Source organism: Emys orbicularis, chromosome 16 (assembly GCF_028017835.1).
Source record: "Emys orbicularis isolate rEmyOrb1 chromosome 16, rEmyOrb1.hap1, whole genome shotgun sequence".
NCBI lineage: Eukaryota > Metazoa > Chordata > Testudines > Emydidae > Emys > Emys orbicularis.
In genome coordinates this window covers 13,609,210-13,623,668 of record NC_088698.1, presented here as the reverse complement: position 1 = coordinate 13,623,668, position 14,459 = coordinate 13,609,210, and the positions used below count along the sequence as shown (strand labels likewise).

Genomic DNA, 14,459 nt, shown 5'->3' with positions numbered 1-14,459 from the left:
GTCTGAATTCATTCAGCTCATAGTTCAGCACTCCCACTGCTTCCTGCTGTGGTTAATTCTGGAGTTACCTTGCTATTAATATGATCTACAATATAAAAGACTGTTTTTAGCCTGCTGTGCACATGTCATTTTTTTGTATGTCTGCTGATGTGAGGGATTTGTCTCATGGCAGTGAAAATTTAAAATAAAATGTACAAATTCCTTTCACGTTCTTTTGCCATTACTTGCATCATACTTCAAGAAATTAATAGAATGAAAATTATAGGTTTAATTTAAATGAAAAATCACTGGTTTTAAATGTGAATACCAGTTTTCAAATTTTCTATCAATGTTAAAATTGCTAGGGATATTAACCTCGCTCCTTTCAAAATGGAGAAGTATTTATCATAGAAGTTTAGCTTCTTTTTGTTGCTGAATATTTACTTGAGATCTCTATGGGTATGCAGCTCTAAAGTCCTGCTTTTGCAAGAGGGATGACAGGGACACTGTGTTGTCATTGGCCCACCTACATTCTGTATAGGGTAATGATACTTGCACTAGTTCAGCTTCATAAAAGTTAGCAGCAGTAGCTGGGAGCCCTAGTGTAGAGGGCTTGCCAGCTTGTTTTGAGTAGTAGGTCAATTGGATGCGCTCTGAAGCAAGCCATGATGGCTGCCTCCTCTGACAGTCAGCCCCAGGACAACTTTTTTCTTGATTTCTGTCTTGTTCCACAGACTCTTGTGGGAAGGGAATTGGGATCTAGCCCCAGAAATGCATCTGTGAACAGGGATTCTGGCCTTGTGCTGCTGATACAGGGGCAGGAAGTCAGTCCTCTTCTCAGAGCAGGGCTTTTTCCATAATTTAAAAAAAATGACATGGTGCAGGTAGACTATAGCAATGCACCGCAAGGAGGCAGAGTTGAGGCTACACAGGCAACTTTATCTTTGTCATTTTCGGACATTTAAGTGATTAATGTGGCAGCCTTAACATTCATTTAATGTAATATTTTTGTATGTTCTCAAGAATATCATTTATTTATTTATTTACTAAATGTATTTAATACATTTAGTACACATAAATCTACAGCTGACTAATGTACCATAGTTATAAGTGCATTGCAAATATTCATTATTTTCTAGTGTTGAAAGTCTTAAAAGCAAAAAGAAAATAAGGAACAATTGAATTTCCTTTCATCTTAATTATTTTAGAACTTTATTTACAATTTTTTTTAAGATTGTTATTGTCAATTCTTGTTTATTTTGTAAGGTGCTATGATGCTTGCAAAAATTTCCAATTAAATTGTTAAATAATGATGATATGTTTTTAATAATAAATGCTTTCCATTTATAGTAAATATAATTCTAATCCCTGTTTGCTCTTCAGACCTATTTGTGACTGGCCCTCCACCTGACTCTAGTGGGAGAATCTTGAACATGGTAAGGTGGCAGTCTAGCACAAGCTGCTTATCAGACATCTTGGTGATATGGCTCTCTGAGAGAGCAGCGAATTCTTGGTGCCACATGTTGCTTGAATCCTTTCATGTGTGTGATGTGAGAAACCAAAAACAATTTTCCATATTTCCTTATCCCAAGACTTAGCCACTCTCTGTGGAGTGTTAATTGGCACAGTTAGAACATTGCATTTTCAGTAATTATCCTTGTAGTGATTGGTAAATTAAGGAGCGTCACTGTAATCCATATGTCCATTCTACTGGCCCCAGGATTCCTAGGGATGGTTTAAATTTCCTCCCCTGTCATTAAAGGAGCTTCCTTTGTCTTGCTTGTCATATTCTGCAGTTAGTGGTGGATAAAGTAACCATTATATACTGAAGTAGTAATAATTTCTTACATTTGCAGTGCTAACCCGGGTTTTATTGTGAGATTTTCAACTAGAGAGAGAAATGATAAAAATTCTGGTGGCAAGAGTGAGATGAGGAACTGAGCCAGATATGAATTTCATATATGTAACTGTTTCTTGATTCTCGTTCTTAGATCCGAATTGCAGCATTGAATGCCAGCTCCACAATTGAGGATGAGCATGAAGGTACCTTCAAAAGTCACAAAACACAGACAAAGGAGGCTCAAGTAAGTAAAACAATTTTAATAATGTGGAAAATTGACAATGAATCTCTTCTGATATGTTCTAATCTCCCGACATTGGGTCTGTTCTCTTGTAATTTTTGGTTCTAGGGGGAAGAGCTACATTAATATTCTCATCTCCTAAACTCAGCCTTTAGCATACCATGACTCTACTTTTTATGTTGTGATTTTTAATTATGAGATAGGCACCTAGTCCTAGAGCACTGGATGGGCATCTCTCGTTGTATTTTAATAAACTGAAGAAATACATTTATTTTTCTGTAGCTGAGAGATGTCCATTGCTTCCCCTTCTCCTCCAAAGTTACTTTAATGATTAACTCCTCATGGCGATTGGAGTGCCTGTCTCAGTTCTTAGGCTCCTGTCATATAATAAAGACTGTGCATATGCAGGAGGCTTCCCACATGGAATTCATTGTAGGATCAATGAATTATTTAGCTAAGATTATTGATAAATCATCATATTTATCAGATAGAAATAGTTAAAAGAAAAGAATGTGTATTTATTGTTAAAACCTTAGATTTTACGTCTTCACTTAGGCCTTGTTCATACTGTGTATGAAACCATTCTAGCAGCTACCATATTTAAGTAGAGCTGTTGCTAGCAACAACTGAATTAATTTTCCTGACGAGTGTAGACTGGGTTTTTTTCTATTGTAAAACTGTGCTGAGTACTAACCACTTTGACAGGTAGCTTTTAGTATGGTTTTATAACTAGATTTAAAAAAAAATATTTTACAAACTGCAAAGGGAAATGGTGATAGAATTCTAATAATAACAACTGCGCTTAGCCTGGTTACAACTATTGGCCCCAATTCAGGAAAGTCTACCTATTCAGAGAGGGTGCTTTATTGTTCATATTAATGAAGAAACATACTTATTCCATTGAAGCCAATGGGACTTAAGTATGTGCTTAAAGTTAAGTATGTGCATGAGTGCTTTCCTGAATAAGGATTGACGGAAATGATTTCCTGAATAATGGCCATGGTATGCATGTCATTTTAAGGCTCTATTAAACACACCTCTCCTCTCCCCCCCCTCCCCCCCAAATAGCTTTTGACTTCCACATATTTTCTTAATATCTCTAATTGTATTGCAATGATTCTCCTTGGTTGTTCTAATATTTTATTCTTTTATTTCTGAAGACTATTAAATAAAAAGTTAAGAGAAAAATCAGTAGAGCCAAATCCATTATATAAATCTGCTCCTATTTAAGTGTTACTTCTGCATAGGAGTTGTAATGATTACGTTGTTAATTTTGTTATTTTGACCCACAGGAAGCAGAAGCTTTTGCTCTGTATCACAAAGCTTTGGACCTTCAGAAACATGACCGATTTGAAGAGTCTGCCAAAGCTTACCATGAGCTGCTTGAGATTCGTCTTCTGCGAGAGGTCAGTGAAATTTAGGGAGTACAAGTGAAAGATAGTCACATCTTTATTGCATTTTGTGTCACTCCATTGTGTCTTGGCCATGGATGACTCAAAAATGTAATGTTGGTTGTCAGTTGGCTGGTTATTTGCTGCTGTTTATCACTAGTTTAATTCCTGATGTCAAGGGTACAATTGTTTTGTTTATAATTTTCAGGCAGTTCTCTCTGGTGATGAGAAAGAAGGGTTAAAACATCCAGGCTTGATGTTAAAATATTCCACCTATAAAAATCTAGCACAATTGGCAGCACAGCGAGATGATCTGGAGACAGCCATGGAGTTCTACTTAGAGGTACAGTACAGTCTGAGTACAATATGAGAGTCTCAATATTTACTAGTCTTGATGAAGTAGATGTGTGAGACCCTCACCGTATTTTGTATAAATTATTTGCATTAGGGCTGTCAAGCGATTAAAAAGATTAAACACACGATTAAACAATAATAGAATACCATTTATTTAAATATTTTTGGATGTTTTCTACATTTTCAAATATATTGATTTCAGTTACAACACAGAATACAAAGTGTAGAGTGCTCACTTTATATTTCTGATTACAAATATTTGTACTGTAAAAAAACCCAAAAGAAATATTATTTTTAATTCACCTAATACAAGTACTGTAGTGCAATCTCTTTGTCATGAAAGTTGAACTTACAAATGTAGAATTATGTGCAAAAAGTAATTTCATTCAAAAATAAAACAAGGTAAAACTTTAGAGCCTACAAGTCCTCTAAGTCCTATTTCTTGTTTGGCCAATCGCTCAGACAAACAAGTTTGCTTACATTTGTGGGAGATAACGCTGCCCACTTCTTGTTCACAATGTCACCTGAAAGTGAGAACAGACGTTCGTATGGCACTGTTGTAGCCAGCGTCACAAGATATTTACATGCCAGATGCGCTAAAGATTCATATGTCCCTTCATGCTTCAATCACCATTCCAGAGGACATGCGTCCATGCTCATGATAGGTTCTACTCGATAACAATCCAAAGCAGTGCGGACTGATGCATGTTCATTTTCATCCTCTGAGTCAGATGCCACCAGCAGAAGGTTGATTTTCTTTTTTGATGGTTCGGGTTCTGTAGTTTCCGCATCGGAGTGTTGCTCTTTTAAGACTTATGAAAGCAGGTTCCACACCTCTTCCCTGTCAAATTTTGGAAGGCACTTCAGATTCTTAAACCTTGGGATGAGTGCTGTAGCTATCTTTAGAAATCTCAGATTTGTACCTTCTTTGTGTTTTGTCAAATCTGCTGTGAAAGTGTTCTTAAAAGGAACAACATGTGCTGGGTCATCATCCGAGACTACTATAACATGAGTATATAAGGCAGAATGTGGGTAAAACAGAGCAGGGGACATAAAATTCTCCCCCACGGAGTTCAGTCACAAATTTAATTAACACATTATTTTTTTAATGAGCGGCATCAGTATGGAAGCATGTCCTCTGAAAGGGTGGCCGAAGCATGAAGGGGCATATGAATGTTTAGCATAAACATTTAGTTTATGCTAAACATTCATAAACAGCATTTAGTTATGTCTGCTAAACAGCATTTAGTTATGTCTGGCTCATAAATGCCTTGCAGTGCCGGCTACAAAAGTGCCATGCAAATGCCTGTTTTCACTTTCAGATGACATTGTAAATAAGAAGTGGGCAGCAGCATCTCCCATAAATGTAAGCAAACTTGTTTGTCTTAGCGACTGACTGAACAAGTAGTAGGACTGAGTGGACTTGTAGGCGGTAAAGTTTTGCATTGTTTTGTTCTTGAGTGCAGTCATGTAACAAAAAAAATTGACATTCGTAAGTTGCACTTTCACGATAAAGAGATTGCACTACAGTACTTGTATGAGGTGAATTGAAAAATCCTGTTTCTTTTTATCATTTTTACAGTGCAAATATTTGTAATAAAAATAATATAAAGTGAGCAGTGTACACTTTTTATTCTGTGTTGTAATAGAAATCAATATATTTGAAAATATAGAAAAACCTCCAAACATATTTAATAAATTTCAATTGGTATTCTGTTGTTTAACAGTGCAATTAAAACTGTGCTTAATCGCAAATAATTTTTTTGAGCTAATCGCGTGAATTAATTGTGATTAATCGACAGCCCTAATTTGCATGTATTGTGTGTATGTTTAGGTAATAAATATGGCATTACTTGCTCACCATTTTAGTCCCAAAGAACAATAGTGTTCCATCATAAACCTCAGCTCCAGCAAATACAAACTATATAAGGCAATGTGTACAGACACACACATGCATATGTTGACGTGTATATGGTGTGATATTTATGTTTTCTAGGCTGTAATGTTAGACTCTACTGATGTCAACCTATGGTATAAAATTGGTCGTGTAGCAATAAGGCTAATCCGTATGCCACTGGCACGTCATGCTTTTGAAGAAGGACTCAGATGTAATCCTGATCACTGGCCTTGTTTAGATAACCTCATCACAGTCTTGTACACGCTCAGTGACTATACAAGTAAGTACAGCTAGTTTTGTATAATTTTTCTTAAAATGTATAATTAATTCAAGTAAAAATCAATATGATCAGAACAGTACAGTGATTCAGTCTTACAGACACAATATCTTAAACATGCAATGTATTGAAATGTAATGTGTAAATTTTTCATGGTAAAGTATAGTGATCTGTAACTGCTTTTAATTACAGTAAAAATCCCTGTCTGCTGTATTTATTTATTGAAAACCATCATTGTGCTCAGTATTTTTATTCAGTTCTTTTCTCTTTTAGAATTCCTACAACTTTTTAAAATAATTATATGTTACAAGGGATCCCAAACAGAACACACAAACGAGGGGCAAGGAAACAAAAGTTCCAACCATGGATATTGAGTTGAAATGCGTTTCTCCCCTGGCCCGCCCGAAGGATTTGCTTTTCTGTAGAATGTTTGAGGTGGACTATAAACAAGATCCTTTGAGGGGGAAATATTTTGAATTCAGTATCCCTGGTTGGATACATGAGTCTGGATTCAATTAAAATTTCACAAAAATAGCATTTAAATAGTTTATTAAATAAAATTACCTTAAATATGGGGATACATTAAAAAAAAGTTTTTATCAGAAATGTTTTGCATTTAAAACCAACTGATTTATTAAACAAAGGAAGTATTATCTTCAGTTAGTGACTTGAACTGATTATCTATGGTCACTAGGTCCTTCAAGATTTTAGAAATAGGAGATCTCATTCTCTCACACTTAGGTTTTATTCATAGAGTGGAAGAGGAAAACAAGCCTTTACTGGTTTTTCAACTCCCAACTGGTTTCTTACCCTTGCATGACCTAGTCATTGAACTGAACTAGTTAAATAAACTGAGGTGAAGAAAATATTCGCTCTGCACCACAGAATTTTCACTCCTCTATAAGTAGAACTGTAGTACAACAGGATTCTCTATAAGCTGGTTCCATTGTAATTAATGAACAGTGTGTGGTAGTAATTTAACTATTAAGGACCAGGTAATGCACTCCATGGAAAAATACATGTAAGGAAGTTAAGTGTTGTAGCTTGTGGAGTTTCTGAGATACCTTGTCAGTAGACAGGGTTTCTGGGGCCACAAAGGGAGCAGGGGACAAGGCCCAGCACCTGTATAAATGTCTGAAGATCTGTGAGGAAATTCCACAGAGGACCAGGGATCCATACTGCTTCCTGGGCCACTCCCCTTTTCCCCCACAGCTCAGCTTCCCTAGGAGCTGCACCATACCGCGCTACCCACCTAATGAGAAGATAATGTGGAATGGGTTTGTGCAAAAGTTCCAGCTGATAAAGTCACCATTAATTTTTGCTGGAATTTTAGCAAGGGATGATGCCGTTGAGAGCAGCTATCCTTCGCCATGCTTCCCTCCAGAAGGTCATACAACTCCAAAAAACCTGTGGAGTCCCAGCTACATGCTGTTCCTGAGGAAAGTTCTCTGTGGTCTGGGAAGTGGGAAGATGTAGCATTAATTCCTCTCTCTTCTGCAATTTTAGTCCATAAGGACAGGATATTCACTTCTTCTATTCCCTCTGCACCATGCAGCAAGAGAGATATGTCCCTGCACCAGTCTGAAGTTATGAATGGCACTCTTAAACTCTGCTTAAGCAGATAAAAGGATGAAACAGCAAACATTTCAATGAAGTTCTTTTTTTAATCCATACTTTTTTTTTTTTCTGATGGGAGGATATTTGTCTCTGTGCAGAAGGACATTTATTTCTGTGGGTAATAATCTATTCTCCTCTGCCCCACAACATTTAAAAAATATCTGTAGGATTTAGAGTGGAAGTATCATTTGGAGCTGTGATCTATTATACATCAGAGCCGCTGCAAGAAGCTTCCCTGTAGACCTCTCTCTCACTCTCATGCATGTTCTTTGTCTTTGTTGTCATTTCTAGCAAGTTACCTCCAGGGTTTGAGTATAAAACTACAATATAGTTCATAGCCTGGCATGGTTAATTATGCAGCAGTTGATATATCTGGCTCTCAACTTTTAAATTCAGATTTTATGCGGTAGATGAACCAGTACAAATGAAGGCTAATAGGTGGCTCCAAGGTAAATTAGAGATGTAGGGCCTGATCCCATAGGCCTTCCTCATGAGAATAGTCTTAATGGAATTACTCCGGTTAGTAAGGAATGCAGGATATGGCCTTTCCTGCTGTAATGCAATTTGTAATACAGCAATCATGATAAATGCTGAGGAATGGTGTAAAAACACTAAAGGATTCCTGTTTTTCAGAAATAGGGGGTTTGAAACCAAAATCTGATGATAAATGACTTTAAGCTGTTTAGCAAAGTTGTAGATTTGTTTTTAGAGGCTAAAACTTGAGAATGTGGGGTTATGATTAGTATGCCCAGGTAAGTTATTTAAATTGTATTTCTATGTGTTTAACCATTTGCAGAGAGAATTACAAACCAATGATTGTAGAAATGTTTCATGTCCAGTTGGAGATTTTAACAATCTTGTTAGTAGTTTATATTTATCCCAGAAGTGGGAACTTTTTGAATGATTCATAGTGTCAAATTGCCCATAATTCTTATTTCTGTTTCCCTCTACTAGCATGTTTGTATTTTATCTGCAAAGCTCTGGAGAAAGACTGCCAATACAGCAAGGGACTGGTACTGAAGGAGAAGATTTTTGAGGAGCAACCTTGCCTCAGGAAAGACTCATTAAGGATGTTCCTCAAATGGTGAATCTCATTCTTAGTCATCCTATAGTTCTTGCATTAGAATTTTAGGATAGGAGTAGTTCAGAAAGGCTAGTGAGGTTCAACCCTTTAAACCAGGGGTCGGTAACCTTTCAGAAGTGGTGTGCCGAGTCTTCATTTATTCACTCTAATTTAAGGTTTCATGTGCCAGTAATACATTTTAATGTTTTTAGGAGGTCTCTTTCTATAAGTCTATAATATATAACTAAACTATTGTTGTATGTAAAGCAAATAAGGTTTTTAAAATGTTTAAGAAGCTTCATTTAAAATTAAATTAAAATGCAGAGCCCCCCGGACCGGTGGCCAGGACCCTGGCAGCGTGAGTGCCACTGAAAATCAGCTTGTGTGCTGCCTTTTGGCACGCGTGCCATAGGTTGCCTACCCCTCCTTTAAACTAATATAATTGAACCATGTAGTCTTATTGCATTGACTTCAGTGAGAATTGTATATGGTTATTAGTTTTGTAAGCTTCTGTGGTATCTGAGATGCAAGAATCCTGTAAGATTATGTGAGCGTTTGAATTATTTATATATTTTCTGAAAACTATGTTATTGCAACATTATGGTTGAGATTTGTTACTTTATTGTTTATATTATGATAATGCCTAGAAGCCCCAATGAAGTTTGGGGTCCCATTGTGCTAAGCATTGTACAAACCTATAATTAGAGACTTCTCCCTTCCTTGAAGATTTTATAATCTAAAAGTTGGGAGAAACAGTGACACAGAGAATTGAAGTGATTTACCCAAAATCACCAGCAGCTCAGTAGCAGAGCCAGGTCTCCTGACTCCCCATCTAACACTCTGTCCATCAACAAAACTCAAGAAATTCAAAATTAGGATTTTAATTCAACTGTAACTCAGTCCCATTGTGCATCTGTTTATACTTTATGTTCCTGCGCATGTAGATAACATCAGTGCCTTAATATGTGTATGCTATGTGGATGAATTAAAGTGGGATGTGAGTCTTGGTGCACATCTGTTGATTCTTTGGTCAGGCATTCAAATAGCTTTTCACATTATGGGCACCGTACTCTACATAGTCTGCAAATTTTGAAACATGAAGTGTGGGGAACCATCTGAAGGGACCCAGATGTATTGCTGGTTTTCTACAGTATCCTGAGAGAGTCATTTTAAAATTTTATTTTTTAGAGCATAGCAAACTCTTGAGTGCTCAGCAGCTGAGCATGTGAAACGTGATTTGAAAGTTAATTTTTTGTGGACATATAGTTACAGACTCAAATAATCCTAGGTAGTTAAGATGGAGTGTGTGCTGGGAAAGATCAGAAAGGCTGCCAAACCTACTTGGGCTCCTGATGCCTCTTATGGTAGAAGTTTAGTGTAGGGATGGCTTGCTAGCTTGCAAGGAAGGAGCTAGTGAATCTTAGAGGAAGGGTGATCTTGTTTTTTGACTTGGGTCAGATATACAAAATAAGGGCCTCTGACCTAGACTTTTGGTTGGTTAGTTACTTAGGCAATGATTTAGCAAAGCTTTAAGCACGTAAATTCAGCAAAGCATTTAATGATCATTTTCCCCTCACTGTCTGATATCTCAAAAACAATGGAATAGATATTTTTCAAGCTCTCAAAAATTTCACCTCTGGACTGAAAACCTGCAAGAGAATTTTCAACTCCACATGTTATTTTTGCTGAAACATTGAGTTGTTCAGAATGGGACCATGGAACAAAAGGAGCTTCTCATCCATAACAATAGCATTGCTGTAATGTATTTCACTGCTTTCCTATTCATCTCTCACGTTTTAGAACGTGAAAGAGGAGAATCTGCCTCAAACCATCTAATTTTAGAATGAACTGTGAACAAATGTATATGTGCATTTATATGTGATTACTGTTTTTGTACCCTACGTTAGAGGAGAATCTTAAGTTAATCTCTATTTGATATTAAAAAAATAAAACTACCTATGTTGTCTTCCTTTCTCACCACCTCTCAGTGACATGTCAATCCATGATGTGAATGTGAGTGCAGCTGAAACAAGAGCAATCATAGATGAAGCATTGGAGCTACGTAGAAAGAGGCAGGCTCTAATGGTGCGAGAGAGAGAACCAGATCTTAAGCTTGTCCAGCCAATTCCCTTTTTCACGTAAGTCATCACTGTCTCTGTTTCAGAGAGTCATGGCCAGGGTTCATTGGAATCTCTTAAGCATGTATTTTTCCTCATTATATATATTTATTTTTTTAAAGTTTCAGTAATCTGTAAGGAATCTGGCTCTGTTCATGTTTCCAGATTAAAGTTGATACATACCAATTAAAACATGCTGAAACAAAACTGCGGTATGAACCAGGAACAAATAGATAAATTCAGGATATCTTCACAACAGAAAATTTGAAATTTTCCTGCGTTAATTGGTTTGTATCTGAACTTTAAAGCTTTTTTTTAATTTATGTTTTTAATATTTTTACCATTTGGATCATGGAGATTTATAAACAAATGTTAAATGTCTACAAAAATGTTCTATTGTGCATTTGGATAGTCTAGGAATCCTGTTAGAGTATATTGCGTGTTTTAAATACGTGTGTTAAAGACTTCTGTGATCTTCTTATTTAGGGCCTGATTCTGCCACCCTTATTTGCACTGAATAATTTCCTCTGTAAGTAATCCAATTTCAGAGCAAGTTACTACTAATTGCGTAAAAGGCTGACAAAATCTTGCCCTTACCCATTGAATATAATGCTAGACCTGAAAATGGTTCATGTTAAACTGGGATAATGTTTTTGGTTTTGAGATGCAACGATTTCCTCAGCAATGAATGCTTTCTCTGGGTGTGAAGCATATCATGAGCTCCATTTCCCTTCTATTATACTTAATTCTCCTTCCCAACAATGGCTTTAATTGCTGTGATAATGTTGGTCCTGCTCTGTAGTTCAACAGTATGTTCCAAATAGGAAGCAAGAGCCATGAAACATTTGCTCCTGAACTGAACTCTCGAGGGGACAGGGTACCAAAAATAATATTCTCCAGCTTTTCTAGTTGTATAACAGATTTTGACTCCACGAGGAATCTATTCCTCTTACACTGATAAAATCACTTTTGGTACCCTCAGTAATTCTAACCTTCTATAGCAGAACATCTTTATTATAATTCCTACATCCTGCAGCAAAGGGTTTTTTAACTGTAATACAGAAGGTTATGTGGCAAAAGCTAATGAATAAATGGATAAATTAAGTGTTCATAAGGTTGTGTTGTGATTGTGTTTTTACATGCAGGTGGAAGTGTCTAGGAGAAAGTTTACTTGCTATGTATCATCACCTGACAACATGTGAGCCTCCTCGACCGAGCCTGGGGAAGAGAATTGACCTCTCAGAGTACCAAGACCCAGTCCAGCACTTGATTCTTTCTCCTACCTCTACTCCTGTCAGTGTTATCCAGCCCAATCCTGTCAGCACTAATCCAGTGGTTACAATGAGTGACCCAGTATTAACTTACACTCCAATGACACCCAATTTTTCCAGTCATAATGAGAATTTACTGGAATCAGTAATGCCTATAGGTGAGCAAGGTACTTTAGTCTATAATTCCAGATAACACTGTTGTCTTTGCAGACATAAACGAGACTGGAAAATGTCAGTTGTCTTTAGAAATGTGTGTTTTCTGAACTGTCTTCTAGCTGATCCAATGCATTTTCAATGTACATATATTCCAAGTCAGAAAAAGAAAAGTTCAGTCATATAAAGCTGTGATAATCTGTAAAACAATTACTTTAAAAAAGGGAAAGCTGTCTAAATGATCTAGGACAGGGGTCGGCAACCTTTCAGAAGTGGTGTGCCAAGTCTTCATTTGTTCACTCTAATTTAAGGTTTCGCGTGCCAGTAATACATTTTAACGTTTTTAGAAGGTCTCTTTCTATAAGTCTCTAATCTATAACTAAACTATTGTTGTATGTAAAGTAAATAAGGTTTTTAAAATGTTTAAGAAGCTTCATTTAAAATTAAATTAAAATGCAGAGCTGCCCGGACCGGTGGCCAGGACCCGGGCAGTGTGAGTGCCACTGAAAATCAGCTTGTGTGCCGCCTTTGGCATGCGTGCCATAGGTTGCCTACCCCTGATCTAGGAGGTACTGGTTAATGATTAGCTCTGAGTTCTATCCATAATTGATTTTCTATAGCACTCATCACTGTAGTATCTAATCCCTTCTATTCTTGACTGTGCTGCTGCTCTCATGCCTCAGTTTCCCCATCTGTAATATAAGGATAATAATGCCTGGGTGATATGTGGCTTAATTTGTTAATATTTGTAAAGCACCTTGAGGCTGTCAGATGGAAGGAGCCATAAAAAGACAAAATATTATTACTATTAAATAAGATCAGCTGCTTGGCCTGTTAAGTACATAAGGAAGCAGAGAATTAATTTGTTTGCATGATGATATTCATGTTCTCAGATGTTCTAAGGCATATACTGTGTAGGGAGGGGTGTGTGTGTGTATATATCTGTATCTATAGTTATTGTTCACAAGGCTACCAGTCTTTGGTTGATGTTTATGAGAATTTACAGATGTTAGAGCTCTAGGCAGAGCTTTCCTTAAAAGCCACAAAATTGTACTGAAAATTAGAAGATTAAAAGAAAGTATATTAAAAAAAACCAAGTTTTCAACCAGTCTGCTTCTTAGTTCTGACCAGTATTTACATGCATACAAAATGTCATGAATATCAAACTTAATTTACTTTGTATTCAAATTAAAAGAAAAATTAGAATTTGAGCTATGCATTTCTTAATTAAGAGATGCAATTATTTTTGCACATTGTAATAGAATGAGTAGATTTTTGTAAAAATAGTAAAATCATAATGCTTGTTATTATCAGGGCAGTCCCCAGGTTCCCCATCTTGTTTGGTCCTGTAGAAATACAGTGTAGGATTCTCTATCTGCCTTGACTCAAGTCACTACTGTGACTCTTCCTGTATATGATATTAGCTAATTTTTTATGGTAACTGTTCTGTGAAACAAAACATGATTTAGGCCTAACTGTAGTTTGATCAATGATAAACATGATTCTGTTTAAGTGGGCTACAAGGCCAACATCAAACCAGAGTTCTGTGTAAATGATTCTGTTCCCATTTAAGTTAACAGGAATTTTGCCATTGTCTTCAGTAGGAACAGAATTGGGTCCTTGATGTTGCCATAGAATAAAGTAAATTTAAAATATTTTTCATAAATTACCATGATATTAAGCAACATTATCCATTGTGTGTTTGGCAATTTGAGTTTTGAAAACGTTTGATTCTGTTTTCTAGGTGACACAACTGTTAGTGATAAATCCAAGAAAGGGGTGAAGCGGAGGAGAATTACAGAAGATAGTGGTGAAACTGCAAAAAGGCGGTCTGCTAGAGTCCGAAATACCAAGTGTAAAAAGGAGGAGAAAGTTGACTTTCAAGAACTGTTGGTAAAGTTCCTTCCTTCAAGGTACAGCAGACCTTCACTTGTGATGAGAGTTGTTGGCATTATGTGAGGACCACAGGCTTTTTTGTTGACCTGCTGGTTATCACCCAAATCCTCAGAGGTACTGGACTTATGTTGCTTATTGAATGAAATAAATGTGACTCGGTATCTTTTTATAAATTGTATTAAAACTATTAAAAATAAAACAACCGTAAAATCAATAAAGCAACAAGTTAATCTCAATAGTGGATTGAATTAAATCATCAATTTAGTTAAATCATCAGATTAGTTCAAAAAATAACCAATTCTTATACATTCTGAGGAGGTGGCTATACCATTTGGTTAGAAGTCACAGCTAAGGAGTTTGACA

General features: G+C 36.5%; 1 protein-coding gene across 1 annotated transcript in view; it reads left to right on the top strand.

Moving 5' to 3' along the window:
- The first annotated feature begins 647 nt into the window (after positions 1-647).
- The window catches only part of CABIN1 (calcineurin binding protein 1), a 198,284-nt gene continuing 184,472 nt past the window's right edge, over positions 648-14,459 (top strand). Inside the window, exons 1-9 of the mRNA XM_065417969.1 lie at positions 648-803; positions 1,971-2,063; positions 3,353-3,466; positions 3,660-3,794; positions 5,802-5,982; positions 8,551-8,680; positions 10,648-10,797; positions 11,922-12,214; positions 13,945-14,113. Coding sequence (XP_065274041.1) covers positions 648-803; positions 1,971-2,063; positions 3,353-3,466; positions 3,660-3,794; positions 5,802-5,982; positions 8,551-8,680; positions 10,648-10,797; positions 11,922-12,214; positions 13,945-14,113 — 1,421 coding nt within the window. The remainder of the gene's footprint in view (positions 804-1,970; positions 2,064-3,352; positions 3,467-3,659; positions 3,795-5,801; positions 5,983-8,550; positions 8,681-10,647; positions 10,798-11,921; positions 12,215-13,944; positions 14,114-14,459) is intronic.